Source organism: Caenorhabditis elegans, chromosome X (genome assembly GCF_000002985.6).
Source record: "Caenorhabditis elegans chromosome X".
NCBI lineage: Eukaryota > Metazoa > Nematoda > Chromadorea > Rhabditida > Rhabditidae > Caenorhabditis > Caenorhabditis elegans.
This window is the reverse complement of record NC_003284.9, coordinates 6,490,058-6,510,275: the sequence shown is the minus strand read 5'-3', so window position 1 is coordinate 6,510,275 and position 20,218 is coordinate 6,490,058. Positions and strand designations below refer to the sequence as shown.

Below are 20,218 nucleotides of genomic sequence, written 5' to 3'. Positions count from 1 at the left end.
AAGCAAAACAAAAACCAGAACCTCCTCCTTTATGGTGTCTTATTTGACGTTCAGAAAAAAAGTCATTGGACTTTTAGTCTTTTGAATCATATTCAAAAAAAAAAAATAGAAAAATAATAATCAAACAAAAACTGGAAATGGGGTTAAAGTCTAACGTCTATAATTAAATGTTTTCTGAAAGTTATAAAATCAAAGATAAAACGCGATAAAATATCATAATCAATACGCGAGGTCAAGTGATAACGTTGAAGAAAGTGGTTGTGAAATGAGCTAGTGGGGTGCCATAAGGCGTCGTGTTGACCGAAAACAAGACGACAGTTGGTCCGAAGACTCTCGATTTATTGCATTACGAACGTTTGGAAAGCCACATGGTTCAATAGGAAAATGAATTGAAGAGATCAGATTGATTCATCAGTTTGCGATATTTGATAAATCAAGAGAAAGATTAAGTATATTTCGACGGCGTAAACTCCAGTTCCCATCTTCACTCGGTAAAGGTGCAGAAGGCAGAACTTCATCTGGGATATCTAAACTAGTAGAGTTTTCAGCTACATTCGCAGAAACTGTTGCAACTTCTGGGGGCACAGTTGTTGTCTTCGTGTGTTTCGTCATCTTAAATTACATATTTCTTAATATATAGAAGACTAAAAATGAACTCACCTTTTCTCTGAAAAATTTGAATATAAACTCGCCAACGAAAAGAGCTAAACCAAGTCCAGCACCACCAAGAAAAACCCAAAATGCTCCCTGGGCACGTTTCAAATCCAAGTAACTTTTCGGACCGATGGTGGTAGAGTTGCACTCATTTATTTTCTGCATAGCAACGTAGGATCTGTAGTCTGCTATCCATTTTTGTGTGAAACCTCGTTCAACCATTTCTCGAATTCTGGAACAGTTTTTTTCAAATAAAATGTGACATTTTCTAAATTATAATTTGTCCCCTCTCAGTTATTTTTCTCAAATTTTTGGTGGCTTTGTTTTGTAAAGTGCAAGATGTTCTAGCGCCACATAATATTTCGGATGTTTTTTCGGAGGTTATTAAAATATGTAGATGTATGTAACTATAATATATTCAAAATATTTTGAGATTCAAATATATTACTAAAAGTTATGAACACTTCTCAACAGCTGATTTTTTTCCAATTTCATATTTTCCAATTCCCTCTCGTACTAACTTTGTTGAGAAATACGGCGAATAAATTGAGTTTTTCACAAGAGGAATGGAAAGGTAAACAGGCAAAATTCCGTCATTAAAGAGTATCACTTTACAATCGGAATACGCGTAAAAGTTCAGTGTGGCCATTGGTCCAAGAAGTGCATATCCTGGATTTGCTCGAACAAATGCAACACCTGAAAATAGGAATTACAGAGTTTTAAATGGAATATCACACGTGGTATTCTCAGTCTGTACAACATATTCCGTCCTACCAGTTAGTAAAACAGTTAATATTAAAAAATTCCACAAAAAGATAAGAAACATTTCTACGAAACTAGAAAAAATACAAAATACGGGTAGAGCGTATTGCTTTTTTTAAAACTATACTGTCTGTATTTTCCTTTCCTTATATAACGAAGCGTAACAAAGTAAGACACAAATCTTACAAGTAATAGGTCATATTTAGTAGAGCTTGTTGCATTATTAACTTAAACAAATTAAAATTGGCTGCAACAGTATTTAATAATGAAAGTTCTCATAAACTAATCAAAAGATGTTCCATGATGGTTGAAAAATTCGCAAAAAAAACCTAGATATATCCCGACCGCTGCGATAAGAAGCTGACATAATTTGGCCCTGTCAACAATTATTCATTTGCCATAAAATAGTTGCAAGAATTCATAATAAAATTCAACTTATGAGTTCAGTGTTAGTTCATTTAAGCAAAAACAATAACCACACACTTCACTATTTTTTTAATAAGTAGAAATATTTACCTCTAGCTATTCCATTCACGTATTTCACTTTATGATTCACTATCATCTCATGCCATAAATCTCGGTAAACAGGAAGTTTTGAACGCTGAATTTATTTTTATTTTGTTTTTTTTTTCGAAAAAATTGTGTAAAACTAACTGCAATCATTTCAGTACGAGTGAAGGAATTTTCGTCCATTACAATTTCAAATTTCCCCTGTTTCACTAATCTCACAAGTTGATCAATGTCTGCAATAATCATTAACACAAAGTTCGACATTGCTGATTGCTCACTTTGAAATGGCACATTAGTTTTGTCAACGGCGAATAGAGCCACCAGACTTCCCGTGAATGTGGCACTGAGTGTAATGCTTGCCAACCACCACAATGCAACGAGAACTCGACAACTCCAGCTTCGTGGTTGTTCTGGTAGCCCTGGAAACAACTTTTTTCTATTCAGCGCCAATGTAAATTAATTGTTTTCACGCATACCTTGTTGAACGAAAATCGAGAAAAATACCCAAATTGATTCGAATGGCGTCACTGTCATTTCTTCGTAAACCTTACGAATAATATTTGTCATCACAAGAAAAATGACACCAGAAATTAAAATCACAGCTGCAGTTATCACCCACACTTCCCATGAGAAAGGCTCAGTAACAATAAGAAGGGTATCATCTTCATATTTTTCTGGAGACCTGAAAAAACTTGAATTTTTGACAATTTCGGCACTAGTCTATAAAAATAAAAGCAGTCGCTAGAAAAGAGAATTATCAAAAAATATAAATATGCCGGTTTCTATACATTTTTGAGTGTAGAAATTTATTTTCTTGCAAGAAGATCATTTTAATTTTAAACTGTATTGCCTTTTCTCCAAAAAACATTCACGGGATACGTTGAAAAAAATTAAAATTGTTATTTTTGAACAATAGTTCGGTTTGAAGTGCCTAAAATTTCAAAAACTGGTACTTGACGAAGTCGCCAATTGCCAAAATTTGCCTTTTTCCGCCGACCCCTGATTACCTTATCATTATTCCTGTTGGTTCGAATTGAAAAGGATACGTTAAATCCGCAATCACACTTCGATCATACTCCATTATTGCACCTCCTGCGAGCAAATCTACTTCCTGAAATGAATTTGAATTTAAGATACCTTGAGTAAAGCTAATATTTTTAGCTTTTTTCTTACCCCTCTAACTAATTGCCCAAATGCTCCTGTCCATGATCCATTGAGATATTCACCCCAAGTACTTCCCAATGCCGGTAATATCTTTAAAAATTTGAAGCTCTTCAGTTTGAATTTCTTATGCTCCCACAAACCTCATATGTTAAATTTAGACGTTTTCCTATTTCTTTAAGTATCTCCATGACAACTCCAGGGCCATAACCCTTATCAGTAACTGCTGCGTCGGAAAAGTTCACATAGTTTACATAAGGCGGCTCAATTGCGGGAACCACCATTTTTAAAGTTCTTCCTTTCATTTCGGAAAGCGAAAAGTGTTTTTCATTGCTGAGCTGGAAAAATTTGATCACTAATTTTCAGTGAACTATTATTTTAAGATGAATATATTCATACTTACAGTATATGCATCTCCATAGTCGCTCGTTAGGGAAGTTTGAGGCGGATGAGCAACTTCTGAACAAATTATGAATCTACGTTGAAATTTTTGAAATTATTTTTTCAAACCGCAAAGAAATACATAATTCCGTAGTCCAGGGTTTCATTTTATAAAATTGTGATAAATGTTAGGAATGCTTTTTGAAAAAATTGCATTAAGCTAAAAAAAACAGCTTTAAAATGTTACAGCAAATTTCCATTTTAGCCGTATTTAAGGGTTTTCTCAAACTTTGCAACAAAAACTAAACGTAAACGTGAGCCAATATTTTTTTGAAAGTTTTCCGTCAAAGGTTTAGCAAATCGCTAAAATTTAATTTATTGTTTACTTCAAAAAAAGTCCCATTATTAAACATCTGCAAAGTGTAAATATGTTTTGTCAAAACTTACTTTCATTTATAGACTCTAGAATATTATTTAATGTCCTAATAGAATTTGGATCAGCTGTAGTATTTTCGAACTCTGGCGAGAACATGGCCTTATGAGAGTCTATCTGTGAAACATGAACAAGAATAATGACACATAGAATATGCATGGTGAGCTTAGAATGTGTGTGTGTCCGACCTCCTGATGAATTTTTGAATACCGCCCGTTGTTGAGAGCTCATGTTTCAATATTTCCAGAAATTGGATCACTTGAAAACATAGTAGGCGCTCTTGAGTTAAGTGGAGGTGTTTAAGTGTTATAGTAAAATATTTTTACATTATTTTCCGTAATTATATCTTTGCAATTTAAAAATTCAAATGTCTCAAAAATACTGGAAAAGTCTTAAAATTAAAGTTTTCCGCCACGACCACTCTCTGCGAACTTAATAGTGTCTCACCACTTTGTCTCTAAACCTCCTCCGTTTGTCTGTTCCCTCTCAAGCGGACTTCAAGTGACTTTCGATTGAAAAGTTTCGTATTGTGAAACCAAATGCACGTGTGTTCGTATGTGTGCATTTTAATAAATTTTTTGAACTTGATTGCGATTTGATTGCTTTTTGAAAAATTTAAGTAGTTTAGAATTTGTTACCATAAAAAAATCTAGGAGTTTGAAAAATTATTAATATAGAAATTATAACCAAACTTTAAGTGATGAAATCAGTATTTAAATTCAAAATTTAATATAAAATCGACAAGAATAAACTAAATGTCTTAAGACAAAATCTGGAATTGAGTTTTGGAGAAATTTTTTTATTTATTTCAATTTTTCATTGCCTTTTATCAGATTCTTGTAGTAACTTGTTGTTGTTGTTTTTGTGTCACCAAGTAACTATAAAAACCTAATTAGTTACCTGCATTTCTATTGACATTCGATACTGCGTCTATGCCCGCTCAAACACGGACCTCTCCCTCTTCTCCCTCCTCGACCGGTTCTCCCCCTCAATTGCAGGCCACACATTATCGATTTCTCTCATATCCTAATTTATTTGTTGAATTTTACTTTAACACTGCTTTTTTGCTTTTTTTTTCCAGTAATGTCGAAAATATAATGGTTTTAATGTTTTATAACTAATTTCAATTCAAAAATGTCATGTACGCCAACAGCGTTGCTTGCGCATATTCCGTTTCCTTTGCGCATCTTGTGTTCGCGCAGTAGGCCTTATTTGCGAGTGTCACTATGTTTATATCGACTACTGCTTTGTCTTCCGTCTCCAGCAATTTGCATTTTGTGATATTTTTCGCCCCTCAAACCAAAAACAACATCTTGTCGTCGGCGAGAGACCAGAATAAATACTGAACGAGATGTCATTTTCTCATATCCGTGCATTGCCACAAATACAAATACTCACTGATATTTTCCTGTTTCCTGTCTCGTATTTTCATCATTCATCATGAGGTATCATTTTTGACTATTTTTGCATCGAATGTTTCATCGAATTTCAATTTCATTGTTGTACCAATGATTCAAATCAAACATTGGGGTTGGTCTGAATATTTAAAAGATTTTTATGTTTACGTTGCATGACGTGCAATGACTATTTGTAAAGCAAAAGTCGTAAAAAGCTCTACATTTGGCGCGCGCGCAGGAAAAGGAATTGGAATTGATAAAATATGCAATGCACTTCTCGTTGCTCGCTCAATTTCGATTCGATTTTACTTTACCTATGCACTTTTAGTTCAATATTTTTTTCAATCTAATATCATATTTTCAGATGCCGGTGACTTTTGAGACTCCACCTTCGACGGCAGTTGACGACGGTTTGTCATCAACTGGAACAAAAAAAAACATGGAAGTAACAATGGAAGATCGCTCTGTCAAAGCTGATAAGGCTGATAGAGATGATAACAATACTACCTCCACCGAACTGCTTGGTAAAATGCGTCAAACAAAAGTGAGTTCTAATTGTTTTTTTGGACACTGATGGTACTTAACATGGCTTTTTAACCTGAATTTTTGGGCGAGTTTTGTGTGATGTGGAATGTGGTTTATAATAAGAAATTTAGACAATCGCTAGTTTTGAAATAATGTGAGGAAATTTTTTGAACATGTTTAAACAAGTAAAAAGATATTGAGCATGAATTTACAACAAGTTAAACTTGCTCAGTTTTAAAATATAGTTTTATATCCAATTCCTTAGCTAAATGTAGCGTTTATATATACAATTTTTTTCAGCTTTACAACCAGCGCAAATGAAACCTATTTTACAAATTTTTGCGTTTTTGGTTATCAATCTTTTTTTTTTGCAAAATTAAAAAAAAATATGCAAAATTGTATACAATATTATATAATGTTATTTAGCATAGTGAGACTATTTTCTGTATCGCAAGAAAATCACAGAGAAAACTTTAAAAAGTTTCACGTTTAGTTGCAAACTAGCTGTTACTAAAAATAGTCATAACAGTGTTCAGATTTCAAAGTTTCGTTTACTGAAATGCATCCGTGTATAATACAAAAACAAATTCGGTTAATCGAAAGAAAGGAACACCGACGAAAATGTTTGACGGGTGGTTGAATCGATTTTGCATCTTTTTTGTGCTCTTGAACTTTGTTATACAAACATTCAACAAGAAACTTTTTTCAAATCGAAAAGTTTTTATTCTTTTTTCTGTTTTCTGGCTAAAAATACCTAAATATTTACTGATGTAGGTCTAAAAGCTTCTAGAGTAAAGAAAACTGATAAAAATGTGTCAATGGTTCATTTTCATATTTTGCCTGTTCCATTTCTCTCTATCACACAATTTTTTTGCGTCGTCGCTGTGATGGAAAATTGTGAATGAATGACCCGCAGACAAGTGTTACATATTTCACTTTTTGTTGCTTGGACAAACCACTTTCACGGAATGATGTAATTATTGATCTTCGTCTGAGTTGCCTATTGTTCCCATGCTATCGTATCTATTTTGCATTTATTTCGGTTTAAGAACAACTAAGAGCGGTGGCTAATCCCGGTTCATATTTGAGTGGGCTTCTCGTCTCGTTGCCTTTTGACAACCGCCTAAAAAGACGATGCTTATCAGGGAAATTGACTGAATATGGTGAATTTCGTTATCAACTTCTAAATTTCTCAATTTTTCGGTCCTTCTTTCTACTCGTTCTGTCTGCGAGGGCGCCCGATGTGCTTCATTTTTTTGAAGCGAGAAAAGTCTAGCCGTATATTACTTTGCCTCTTTGTTATCGGGTGTACTCATTCAGCGATTGCAGTTGTATCTGTTACCTCAACGAATCGTACTTTTATAATTTAACAGTTTTCTCTTCTCGCTAATTTTTTACTACTGTTTTCTAAGCCGCTGTAGTAGTAGTTTAAGGTGATCAGTACAAACCAAAACAATAATCATTTGATTGATCGTATGGTGTCAATATATGAGATGGAAATGATCAAATCCCAATCCACAGAAACTATCAGCGATGTATCAGACGTTTTAGAATTTACGGTAGAAAAATGCCTAACTAGCACAAAACAAAATAATTAGTAATCGTTCTTTTAGGTTATCGATAATTGTTCACACGGTACACATACTCTTGAACATGATCTCAGGCTTAAAGGAGAGCCTATTGGCAAGTCGGAATCTGTTAAGTGAGTTTTTACATCGAATGTAAACTTTTAAAGCATTATTTGCAATGTTCAGAGGTGTTAGCAGAAGCCTTATTATTCAAATTGGGATGACTGTGATATTCTGCGCACTTGAATTCATCACGGGAGTCGTCTGTTCATCTATTGCAATGCTTGCTGACAGTTACCATATGGCAGCCGACGTGATGGCGCTCATTGTGGCATTCACGTGCATTAAAGTAGGTTGAGTTCGTTTTGATCAATTCAGGGGAGTTCAAAGAAGCATTCTATTAATTTTTTTTTGAAAAAAAAGTATTAATAGTTTATTGTATTAATAAGATAAGCATTTTAAGAATATAAAACTAATTGAGAGTGCAATACTGATCATTGAATTTTGAGAAGTATGAAATTCAGTATGGGTTGTGTTGCCTCGAAAAACTTTGAAAGTTTCCAAGTAGAAACGTGATTTTTTTTGAAATTTTGACCTTTATAAAGTCAAGTCTAAAAATAAAACAAAACCCATAAATACCCAAAATTTAAATATATAGTCGCTGCCAATTTTATGCAAAAGTCAGAGAAACATTGCTTTTTGTCTTGTAGCGACAATAATGCAAAATTATAAGCCAATTATTCGTCAGATCGCTACTCGCCCTTCCACGCGCCTCGGATACGGCTGGGTCCGTGCTGAAACACTTGGAGGATTCTTCAACGGAATCTTTATGTGTACGGTATGTGTTCTCGTGTTTCAAGAGGCAGTTGGACGTATCATCAATGTACACATGATTACACACCCTCTACAAGTACTTGTCATCGGATTCATCGGATTGCTAATCAACTTATTCGGTATGTTCAACTTGAGTGGTCACGGTCACAGTCATGGAGGCGGAAGTCATGGTCACAGTCACGGAGGAAGTCATGGTCACAGTCACAATAACAAGAAGACTAAGAAAAATGATGGGCATGGTCACAGTCATGCAAATGGCCATGGACACTCTCATGATGGGAAAAGTGATTGCAATGGTGAAGAAGAGCCGGATCACACTAGATTGAATGGAAAATTTCGAAGTGCTTCTGCGATGGCAAACTCCGACGCCAATGTGCGACTACTGGATAATGATGACAACTCCAATGACATTATTGAACGTCGTCTTTCTGGAGTTAATAGTCAGAATACCATCATCGCGACGGTCGATCGTCAAATGACACCATATGGAACACACATGGCCAGTGAAGTTCTCAATGTGTCTTCTAACAATCTCGATAAAAGTGCTCAAAAGACAGAACAGAAAAGTGAGTTTTTTTTTTGAGAAAACTCTAGTTTTCATTCGAAAATGTTTTAAATCAAAATAGTGTAGCGAAATGTTTGTAGAAGACAAAAATGTGAACATTCACGGAGTTTGGCTTCATTTATTGTCGGATGCCTTCGGATCTGTGATCGTCATGATTTCTGCCGGATTTGTATACTTTTTGCCAACATGGAAAATTGCCGCTTATTTGGATCCAATTTTAAGGTAATATTTATAAAATTTGGCCGAAAAGCTTCAAAACAAACCAATCTTAAAATCACTTATAATCATATAGTGCTGAAACCACCAAAAATCATTTAAAAAATGTCAACTTTTATTTTGGAAAACTGCGAGTCGGAAAACAGTGAAAACTCTTTTTGTCAATTTTTTCTAAAGTCGAGGATCAAAAACAATTTTTTTCAGTTTTTATACCACGATTCGGTTGTTATCCATTTTCCAGCATTACAGGGGCTCGAACTTTGATTTGGATTTCTCGGAAAGTGGCTCAAGATCAGTTTTCCTAACTTTTTGACTCGCAAGAAAAACATTTAAAAGAAAAACATTCAATGTTTTTAGAAAAGATTTATGTTATTATTAGTAATTATGAAACCACATAATAGTTTTTTTTTTAAATTTAGTCTTCTCTGGCTGTACTCCACCATTCAGTATTTTAAAATTGTATTTTTGTATAAAATTGTATTGTATAATATTTTAAAAAGGACCGTTAATTTTCAGTATTTCCCTGGCCTCCATCATGGGTTTCACTGCAGTGGTTCTTGTCAAAACATCGGGAGAAAAGCTGCTCAAGCAAACCCCAGAAGGGCTCGACCTCGAAAAGGTGAAAAAAGATTTGTGCAGCATTGTTGGTGTATCCAAAGTGGAAAAGCTGTCTGTGTGGACGTTGTGTGGGCAACGAATCATTGCTGCCGCCCACGTGAACATATGTCACCCAGCAGTTTTTCCTGAAGCTGCTTATAAAATTAAAAATTATTTCCACGACTTGGGAGTACACTCAACGACTATTGAACCCACCTTTGAGGTAAGCTTTTATTTATCTTGTGCGAAATCGAAAATAAAAAAAAAATTCAGGATACCTGCATGCAGTCGATGAGAATAATGGTTAAAAAAGTTGTTGATGGCAAAAGCATCGAGGAGCCAGTCAGTGTGTCAACTGAAAATGAAATCACCGAATAATCGTTCAAACAACTATTTTATTTTTGATTAAAAAATTTTGAACTTCGCGGGCCGAAAATACCAACATTAAAATGTACTTTTTCTTCTCCTTGAAACTATGTTTTTGCATTTGATCGTTTTAGCATCTCAACATCTACTCACCTTTCTTAGTTTCCTTCATTAACCGTATAATTTTTTCCACAATCTGGTCAAAAACTCGTCAAACTATTTAATTTATACGTGTCAATCCATTTCCCCACCCCCATTTACTGAAGTGTCCTTACTTTGTGTCTACCAATTTTCACTTACGCCTACTTGTTTTGTTACCCTTCAGTAAGAATTTCTCTAAATTTCTAGAGTGATAAAAAATAATAAATGAAATATCCATTTTAAGTAAAAACTAGTTTGAACATCCAATGGTTAATGCCAAATTGTCTACTATATTTATAAATAATTATACATACAGTAATAAGCGAAAAATGACTAAGATGAAAATGGACGTAACAATTGAGTTGGATCTTGATGGCGATGATTGGGAGGAGGTTGATGTGGTAAGTTGGTAGTTCAAAAGATTTTTGTGTAAAAAAGAAACTGATTGAATATATTTGAAGTGTACTATCAAGTTGCTCGAAATGCGACTTAAAGTTGTAATGTTCCGAATTACTGTTTTTGTCGGCACATTGATATTTGAGTCAGTTTTAAGCAATTTTTCAAAACATTTGATCGAAGTGACAGTATTAAAAAATGTTTCTTATACTCCTGTTCAAATTTCCAAATAAAATGTTAACAAAATATACATCTTGAAAATTTCAGTTATCCGACAAATGCGTTGAAGATATTCTAGAAGACGTTCACATAGATGATCCAATTTTAGTATCTGATGTTCGAATTACCCTACCTGCAAACATTCGGTATGTCATTCTATTCTATAAAAAACGTCAAGTAAAAAAATCGATTACAGAATCAAAAACTTCAAGAAAGAAATACGAGATTTGATTTTAGCAAATCTAGATGTCCCAACAACGGTTTCGGCCGGATCATGGCAGATTGTTTCAAGTTTCTTGCGCGGCATTGAATACTCGGTAACTTTCAAAAATAGTTTCAACGTTTATAAAGTTTGTTTTCAGGAGATAGGAGGAAGGGAACGAAATAGCAAGCTATCGTGGAAGCCATTTGAAGATATGCACGCTCAAATACTTGTAAATGCTCTAGCATATGCTCAACGAGTCGATATTTTAGTGAAGCTTAAATCGTATATAGATTCCAACAGTTATCTGAAAAATGGTGAGTTATCATTTTCATGTAACAATTTTTTAAATTTGACTGATATTATTAAAACTAATTCATACATGCACATTGTAATTACAGTTCCCGAACCAATGTTTGCATTTGCTGACACGGACTCCATGGCAAGTACAACTACATTTTCAGAATATGCGGAGCCTGTACATTCGATGAATGCTAGGAAAAGCAAGTTTTAATTGAAGTTTTAGTAATTGGAACCTAATACATTTATTGTTTCAGAAATATTATTGTTGCACTATGAAACTACGTCCAAAGAAAAGGAAGATTTCAAATGGTTTAAATGCAATTTGAAAAATGTTTTAGAAAAAGAACGCAAGGAGGGAAAAGACTTGGAAGTTTTTGATGTGAAGGTGTGGGAGAAGGATGATCGGGGAAACGTGTTTCAGGAGCTGGAAAAGCATTATGATCTAGTGAGTTGGCAATAAGTCTAGTCATTTCGGGGGCATGTTATCAAATTATTATCAAAAAATAACAATTGCACAGGCCACGTGGCTTTTGTTTTTTTATTATATTTCTTTTTTATTTAGGCTCCTCCCATGTTTGACTTTTAGTTCAATTTTTAAATTCTCTCCGAAAATAAAATTGTGGGAGGAGCGTAAATAAAGATGAAATAAAAAACAAAAGCCACGTGGCCTGTGCGATTCATATTTTTTGATAATAGTTTCAATTTTTCAAATGTATTTCATTGTGTAACATTTCGGAAACAACTTTTTGGTTTTTTGAAAGATTTGAACATTATAGACTTTAAAGCCCTGTAAGTCTAATACTGTTCTGGTGTTTTTTTTTTACGGATTTAGTTTTCATTTTTCCAGAAATCGTGGGCAATGTTTTTTTTTATTATTATTCAACTTTTTCTAAGTTGTTTGTGATTGTAAATTACTGATTACAAAATTTTTTGCATTTTCCAGTTTCCGCATATTGTTGTGTGCTTCAATAAATCTTACATAGAAGCCACAAAACCGAACAGCAAAAGCAAAATGCCTCAGTTCCGAAAATCAATCAGTGATAAGTTGAATGTAGAATTCCACATGAATGGCAATCGCAATTTACGAGGCAGATGTGTACTTATGTCGGTGAGTTTGGTATTTTGAAAGAGGAGTAATTTCTGGTATCCAGAAGGTTTTAGGTTAAATGTTAGGTTAAAGGTTAATTTTTTTAAAACTGATGCAGTGAAAATCTTTGATTCAAAATTATATCTCGATGTTGAGGCAATTATTTTCATTTTCAAAGATGGAGTAGCAAAATTGGGGACATTGCTCATTAAAGTTAAGACCAAATGTACCCAATTTTGTGATGAGGTTCTGAAGTTTTCTCAAAAACAGGTTATGGCGGTTCAAACTATTGAAAAAATATTGTATTTTCATCTAAAATCGCAATTCTGTATACTCGACAAAACCACAACTTGCAAAAGTAAAATTTCATGTGAGCCTAATTCATTACGTTGGCGAAATTTGAGATTTCAGCTGAAAATAGGGTTTTTTTTCCAAAACTGAACTACCGTTATTTTTTATGAGAAGTTTTAGAGTTTTCTCATTACGAACGTCGGAATTTTGTGATCATTTTTGGTCTGATAAAATAAAGACTCAAATATAGCTGCTCCACCTTCTACAAAATTTTTTGATTAATTTGTCTTAACATCACATTTAAAAACTTCGTTTTTAATTAAAGATTGCAGTATCTTTCTGAAAATACATGGCTGGACATCTAACTCTCTGGCTTCCAAAAATGTTTACACTGTGTGAAATGTGTATTATAGGAAGTGGAAAAAGTAACGGACACGTACTGGGCAGCTGTAACGAATCAATATCCATTCCCCGGAAGTTTTGAACCATTTGTGAAGCGTCTTCTGAGAGATGGAAAAGTGAAGAAACAATCACACAATAATGCAAATGATCATCACGAGGATTCCATGAACTACAGTATTACACAATAAACACCATGTGGTATTTTGAGCCAATAATCTATACATTGTAGCATCTGATGAACTTTTTTTTCATTGTACACTTTTTTGATGACAGTCACGTGTTTTTTTAGATTTCTCAGACAGTCTTTACTATCCACATTTTTTCATATTACAAAAACAGTATTTTTCTTTCAATTTTCTCAGTTAATCTATTAAGATGTTGTTTCCGACTTTCAATTTCCAGATTTTATTATACACTAATGAAATAAATCTTACAGAAGGTTCTATCTTTGAACACTATGAATTCATAATTGTGAAGCACTTTTATCCTAGACAACTTTTCCCCACTCTTCTCACATCTTTTTATAGGTTTCAGTTTCTCAATTGAAGCTGACACATCTGCCGCGCTTTTAATTAAATTAGCGGAAACTAATATTCAGAACAAATTTGAAGAAGAGATTGAGACAAAATCTGAGTGGTAATAATTGAGAGTAACAACTATGGGGATGTTTTCATAAACCCCTTGGCAAACTCAGTCGCTCAGATGGAAATCCTATGCTTTCAATACTTTTCACCCTTTTTTCGCTAACCGGGAACATCGGTTCATAATCAAAATTTCAATTACAAGTTGTTGAAAATTTTGAATTTTGAGAAATAAGTTTGATGCAAAATTGTTTCACGAAATTAATTGTTTCACTTTTCCCATTGGCAATATTCCATCTTAACATTTTAATTTTTGTGAGTTCATTGGACGCTTTTACAATTATTTTCCCCGAAATACGTGCCAATGAGGTTTCGAGAGAAAGGTTTCCTAGTTGACAATTTTTATTTTCTCCTTTTTCAAACAGTGGATTAGCAATCGACTGGCATGATGAAGAAGGAGGAGATCATCTCAAAAAATATTAACCAAAATAATAGGCAAAGCTTATCAGACGGCATTAGATGTACAACAGCTTCTGGAAAAAGATTTGATATGATAGTCATAGTCACTTTACATCCAACGATAACAATTTTTTCTTTGCATCCCTGTTTTTTCCTTACTTTTTATTGCTTGTGAGAGTGAGTAATGGAAAGATCTTTGTTATTTTTTTAATCTTGATTGTGGTGCTCCTGGCAAACGAAACAAAGCACGAACAGAAGGAGCAAGCAAAAGTTTGTGTTGCGCCCTAAGAAAATCCACATAAAACATGCTTTAAAGCACTCGGACCACCAATTTATCTGTCATTAATTCAAGTTTCATTAAGCCCTACCGATTCGCATCACTGCACCAATTTATAAAGAAAAGCCTAACTTTTTTCATCATTTCATCATTGACATTTGTTTCTTATCCCTACTAGCTCACTTTTAGTTTTTCCCCCTTTTTTGGAGTATGCATTTGAATGTGTAATCGTAAAAAATTGTGAAGCAAAATGAAAAAGTGAAGAACTCCGCAATTATTGGTCGGTGAGTTTTTTTACAACAATAGATTGAAAAGTTCGTGGTATACAAACATGAAAAATTTAAAAATCAGAATTTTGAAGCATTCTTATATTCTCCACACTTTTAAAATCAAGATTCGCTTGAACTTTATAATTTTAAAATTGTAATAGCTAGATTTAGTTCAGCATGTGAATAATCAGCATGTAATTGAAGATTAATTAATGTTAGTGGCGACTAAGTCTAAATACATTTATTATACAGATTCCTAAAATGAAAATTTCTTGGGTACTTTCGAGAATTGCTTCAGAATTGAACCTCTGGAACGTTTTTTTTTTCAACAGAAAAAATTGAACGCATATTTTTGTTTCAGTTTGATTAAAGAATTCTGTAAGTAAAACGCGTCTTCAATCTTAAGGACATCCATTTTTTCAAACATCCTTAAAGTTATCTGATATCGATTTTACTATTTGCGAATATCACAGAGTTCTTCCTGGTTCAACATTTTCATTGACTCTAGTAGCCGAGATTCAAATTTCCGGTTTTCTGACATCTTACACTAAACATTTCTTGTTTCAATGTGCCATGGTCTCAAGCACGGAGCAAACGAATTGCAGGGGAGTCAAGGAAAAAAAACTATTTTTGAAGCACTAGAATTTCTCATGCGATCGAATTTCAGTCTTTTCTTCCTTCTTCCGGTTTCTGCCTCCCTGACATCTTCCAGAAATAACAAACAAATTAATTGTTTCCAACCGAAACGATGGCTAAAACTACTACGCCATCTACAATGAAAAGGTGGATGGAGAGCAAAAAAAAACGCTGGTGATTCATCATGTTCATTGTTTGGCTAAAGCTTTCGACTTGCTCCTTTCTTACCTCAACTCTTGAATATATCAAAGATCCAAAACACCGGAAACACAAGGTTCGGAGTTTTACTTGAGGTGTCTCAAACTCCATAGTTATTATTTTCTACCTATACATGACAAAGGTGCTTATTTTAAGAAGAAAAACACGTCGCCATTCTAAATATAAATACATATGACAACTTTCATAAGAAAACGTTTCAAAACTAGTTTAATTACCAGATATTTCATATTTTTCTTGTTTTGTAAATTTCATCAATTAGTTTAAAAAACACATCCAAAGTTTTTTTACAAATAAAAAAAAATATGAGCAAACTTTATACAAACTTTTTTTAAATGTTAGAACACTTCATAAGTTCCGAAGATTTGTTGAGAAAATTTTGAATATATTTTTAAGGACTCACCGAATATTATTAAACAATTGAGTTGACGTGGTCAGTGGTAATTTTAATAATTCACTACAAAGTACATACATTGCTTATTTTGAAGGCCGATATAGTTCATATTTGAAACAAAATTAAAAACAATTTTTTTTACATTTATTTTATCATTTTGAACATTTTTTCACCAAATCAGGTGTTGCATAGTGCTGAAAATATTTGAAAAGTACGCGAGAAGTTTTCAAAGATAGAGTTCGGCTTTTATGCCATTCAAACTAATATAGATTCTACACTCTTCTCAGCCTTGAAGCTTGATGTTCAAGTTGAAGATAGTGACTATATATGAAAGTAAAATGTTTTCAAATTTTAAATTTTAAATCTAAATTAAAATTTTTGAATTTTTTGAATCTTGAAAAGTTTAAAAAAGACTAATTGGTTTTTGTTCTAATTTTTTCACCCCATAATGTCTTATTATTGACATTTTTGCGTTTTTCTGCTAGAATTCTCGGTTTTTTGAATGTTTTTTCTTCATACGCGAATCAAAGTTCCAGATATTTTTTGTATGAAAAAAAACTGGGAATTCCGTACAAAACCTAGTTAAACCTGAATATTGTCCTGAAATCAAAAATTTCACGTTATTTATAAATTTGAACATATTTGCAAAATAACGGATTTTGTTTTTTAGTAGTAGAACATTGAATAAAAAGTAATTGTGTTTGGTATTAAGCACGTTTTATTGGAACCACTCACCCAGTTAAGAGGTCTTTGAATAGCGTTTGCAAAATTGATTCTTCATCTGGGTAGATTTCGAAAAAATCATCCTTGTTAATGCAACTACAGTCAACTCACTTCTCTTTTGTTTTTTTTTTTTTTTGGTTTTACCCATTCAACTCCATAAAATCCTATTCCGTTTTTTTGGAAAATTGTAGTTGCACGTAATCTTCTTCGTGCAGCTTCATTTAATTACTTCACAGAACTTCTGAGTTTTGCTAGTTTGACCGATTTGGTCTGACTGCTCTATAATGTAGATAAATGCGTATAGCATTTTTGTGAATCAATCATTTTTTTAAGTCATGAGCTTGTAACTCATCCGCACCACTGCTCAATTTGATGTTTTAAAATATTCAATTTCCAATAAAATATATGAAATGCTATGTTTCAATGTTCATAGCTATTTTTATAACATTTATATCGCAAAACGGCTATTATTTCCAAGAAGTTGTTTCAAACATCTCCACCTTCCGCGGAAATTCGTTTTATTTCCACAAATTGGTTTTGCCATGTTTTTCAAATTTTTTGCTTCAAAAATATTGGCAAAAAAATAACAAAAATAAAGAAATAGAAAACGTCTAGAACATGTAAAAGCTCCGCCAGAGATTATCCACTCTTCTTAATGTAAGCTTCTATGATAAATGATATTTTGCACACCACATAAATTTTGTGTTTCTAGTTTTTTCGGTTTTTTTCTTTTTTTCGCTGGTGATAGTCACATTTTTTGACATTTTTTATTCAAAGCATTAATACAAATGACATTTTTTGAAAAAACAATTCAAATATGTGGTAAAATAATTTTTTTTTTTAATGTTGAGTTTTTGATTTCAATTTAGAAACAATCAATATGTCCTAATTGAGTTTGGATGTTGCTTTGACCAAAGGAGGACGGCAATCGAAAAATTTTTTGTAATAGCTATTACAAAAAAATTTTCTAGACAAAGTTAGCGATTTTTGAAATTGAACATTCCCGGCACTCTCTAATAAATAATTTTAAATTCTCAAGTTTTACAGTCTAGAATTCGAAAATAAATTCTAAAATTTAAAATTTGCAAAAATTATCATGTTTATATATTGTGAATTTCTGATTTCCGGCTATCGGTAGATTTTGCAATTGCCGCTTTTTCAAGGTAGCGATCATCGACAACTTCGGCAATTGCCAGTTTGCAAAAACTCCTGCATTAGGCAAAGTTCCATCCATCGTAAAAATTTCAGACCAAGCATGGAAAATTGTATTGAAAGTACAGTACCGAAATCTGTTTTTTTTTTCAAAAAAGAACGTTATGGCAATTCAAAATTATGGAAAAACATATTTTCAGCTGAATTCAAAAACTTGGCACCCATCTTCCCGTTTTTATAGTCAAAAATTTTGCAAAAATTGTTTAAAAAGTAAAATCCTCTTTTTATACAAAAAATCTATAAATTTTAGCTTTTGAAATAAAAGTCAACAAATTTTCAAGTTTTCGATTTCCCTCACACTTTCAGCCAACATTCAAGTTTTTGCAAAGTGGTACTTTTTTGTAAACGAGAGAAAATAAATCTTTGAGTAATTATTCACTTTTGTGATCACACCCTCATCCTTGCCCTTTCTTTATTTTTGCATTCCTACTTTATTTTCATTGCATTTCTATACCCATATCTTTATATTCTCTGAGCTCCTCGCATTTTCCAAGATTCGTTTTTTTTGCGGTCGCTTCTAAGAAAGCCGAGTTGTGTCAAATATTTACCACTTCAAGTTTCAACTTTCCTATTTTAATCTTCAGAATCAAATCCCCGGGGGCTCGCCTTCACGAGTTATAAAATCTTTGAACATCGGTTTTTTTGAAGCGACGTCAATTCTCAATTCTTGTTGATTATCATCTTCACTTCGACTTATTCACTTCTGAGTCGATAATGCTTCTCGACTACTCCGTTTAGATGAAGCGGGAAGCAGTTTGAGAATGGGAAAATTGAAGAAAAATAACTAGATAGAAGGCAAATTTCGAGAATACGACTAAAGGGGGGGGTCTGACTACTGTAGGAATGGCTTTTGCTATTATGAGCATGACATCATGTTTTGATCTGGAAACACACTGAAAACAAAACATAGAATAGAAAATGCACTTCTGATTCAGGTACTTAGAGCAGTCCTCATCTTTTCTCCGACACTCTTTGTGCTTTCTCATTTTGAACATGCAGGGGCAGAACCACGTAGTTTTCATGGCTCATTAAACTTCAACCTCTTCTGAATACTTTTTTCACCCTCACCCGACTACGTCATATTAGGTAAGTTGATAAATGAAAATGATTTAGGCTTGTTTCACTGGTCTCACCATTTTGTATAATTAAAACTATTTTTAACAAGATTTTTGACAAACGAAAATTTTGACATAATTGTAGTGTTGCGTTGAGTTCATGTCTGGAGTCATTTCAAGTTTTCTACACAATTGCTAATATGCTTTTTTGTCTTTAGTCAATATTTTATAAATAATGTAGTTGATGTACTTAGAATATATTCGAGCTCTAAAAAATAAGTTTAATGTTTATATCAGGCATAGAAATAGTTTGACGAGAACTGAGATTTCATTAAAACATTATAGTCTACCAGATTAGTCTACGGCTTAAAACAATATAAACGTGAAAAATGCCGATTGCCGGATACAGTTTTTAACATCCCTCATGTTGACATTTGAAAATCTATACGACTATAAAATAAATTATTTTAGTAATTTTTATATCCGGAAATTTCTGTTAGTAAATCCAATAATTCGGTAAATTCGACTGATGAATACCGTAGTATATAGGTAGTACGTTACGTACGTAATACGTAGTATAACTATATAGGCTTCTAACAACATCAAAGAATAAATATGAGATTTCCAGTTTTAAAAATTGTTGTAATTTAAAAAAAACTACCTTTAATAGTAAAGCCTATAAAGGAAGTATGTCCTCTCACATTTAAATTATACAGTAGGGTATTTCAAATCTCAAATTAGTTATTAAATTTGTAAGATAGTTTTACTCTTTATGTAATTAAAAACCTCAAACTTTTAATCTCTCTTTTGAAGACCTTTCGATTATAATGAATTAATTACTTTGTCTCAACCTAATTCTACGCGGACCTTCTTTATTTTTTTCACCGTAGTATTCATCGATGCGGAATAGACGGCGATGAGCATTACTGATCAAAAGCCATCCACGAAGTGACCCAAAACCTTTTTTTCCGTCTTCTTCATTCTCTTTCTTCCGAGGATTTTTTTATTCTATTGAACTGGTCTCTTTTTGATAACTCGCTGGACGAGCTGTTTATAATCATCTTTTTAATGTAAACGTTCGCGTGTGACGTTATTCCGTTTTTGCTAACTTGCCACCTATAAGATTTACATGTTACGTTAAAGTAGCTAGACTCATTTTTCGCGAAGATAAAGTTAATTTCATAAAAAAGTAACTCTCTGAAACCAAAATGTTCTTGCTCTTGCTTTCCGGTTTGAAATTGGTTCTCAGTGTACGGGGTCTTGATTTCAAAAATTTGCATTAGGAGAGCTACTTTTTAAGTATGTTCATTAAATAATAGTCAAACAATTACAGTTGTATTCTAAGAAACAATACACTTTGTCTATTTTTTAAGATTTCATTTCAAT

At 33.0% G+C, this 20,218-nt stretch overlaps 3 protein-coding genes and 2 non-coding genes across 9 annotated transcripts; 4 read left to right on the top strand and 1 right to left on the bottom strand.

Annotated features, from left to right (window-relative positions):
• Positions 1–318: 318 nt before the first annotated feature.
• On the bottom strand, positions 319–4,296 carry glr-8 (Ionotropic glutamate receptor L-glutamate and glycine-binding domain-containing protein; the record flags this gene model as incomplete). Of its 2 annotated transcripts, none has more annotated exons than NM_001381010.2 (12): positions 319–612; positions 661–886; positions 1,176–1,350; positions 1,933–2,017; positions 2,071–2,159; positions 2,205–2,345; positions 2,403–2,608; positions 2,934–3,037; positions 3,100–3,180; positions 3,231–3,425; positions 3,491–3,546; positions 3,916–4,296. In NM_001381010.2, 10 exons carry the CDS (start codon positions 3,390–3,392, stop codon positions 412–414), a joined length of 1,470 nt encoding a protein of 489 aa, NP_001367505.1. The 2 variants fall into 2 exon arrangements, with proteins under 2 accessions (NP_001367505.1, NP_001368711.1); NM_001381009.1 differs by having other exon boundaries at positions 412–612; positions 3,916–4,000.
• 21ur-15500 lies at positions 2,173–2,193 on the top strand. The gene has a single exon (NR_071304.1).
• An 846-nt stretch (positions 4,297–5,142) lies between the features above and the next one.
• cdf-1 lies at positions 5,143–10,351 on the top strand (the record flags this gene model as incomplete). 3 transcript variants are annotated; one of them, NM_076695.6, is made up of 9 exons in its annotated part: positions 5,143–5,346; positions 5,663–5,842; positions 7,257–7,382; positions 7,437–7,525; positions 7,578–7,740; positions 8,140–8,791; positions 8,871–9,012; positions 9,523–9,826; positions 9,877–10,347. In NM_076695.6, the coding sequence occupies 8 exons, from the start codon at positions 5,663–5,665 to the stop codon at positions 9,979–9,981; spliced, it is 1,761 nt and encodes a 586-aa protein (NP_509096.2). In that variant the 3' UTR covers positions 9,982–10,347. The 3 variants fall into 3 exon arrangements, with proteins under 3 accessions (NP_509096.2, NP_509095.2, NP_001300317.1); NM_076694.8 differs by lacking the exons at positions 5,143–5,346; positions 7,257–7,382 and having other exon boundaries at positions 9,877–10,350; NM_001313388.6 differs by lacking the exons at positions 5,143–5,346; positions 5,663–5,842 and having other exon boundaries at positions 7,249–7,382; positions 9,877–10,351.
• Positions 10,352–10,439: 88 nt separating this feature from the next.
• actl-1 (ACT1-like protein) lies at positions 10,440–13,473 on the top strand (the record flags this gene model as incomplete). Of its 2 annotated transcripts, none has more annotated exons than NM_076693.5 (8): positions 10,440–10,511; positions 10,774–10,871; positions 10,922–11,042; positions 11,088–11,244; positions 11,329–11,430; positions 11,485–11,675; positions 12,174–12,338; positions 13,022–13,473. In NM_076693.5, the coding sequence occupies 8 exons, from the start codon at positions 10,440–10,442 to the stop codon at positions 13,196–13,198; spliced, it is 1,083 nt and encodes a 360-aa protein (NP_509094.3). In that variant the 3' UTR covers positions 13,199–13,473. The 2 variants fall into 2 exon arrangements, with proteins under 2 accessions (NP_509094.3, NP_001300316.1); NM_001313387.4 differs by having other exon boundaries at positions 10,449–10,511; positions 13,022–13,453.
• A 1,828-nt stretch (positions 13,474–15,301) lies between these two features.
• On the top strand, positions 15,302–15,426 carry C15B12.10. Its single transcript, NR_071303.1, has one exon. It is a non-coding gene; the product is annotated as an Unclassified non-coding RNA C15B12.10 (non-coding RNA).
• The last annotated feature ends 4,792 nt before the right edge of the window (positions 15,427–20,218 follow it).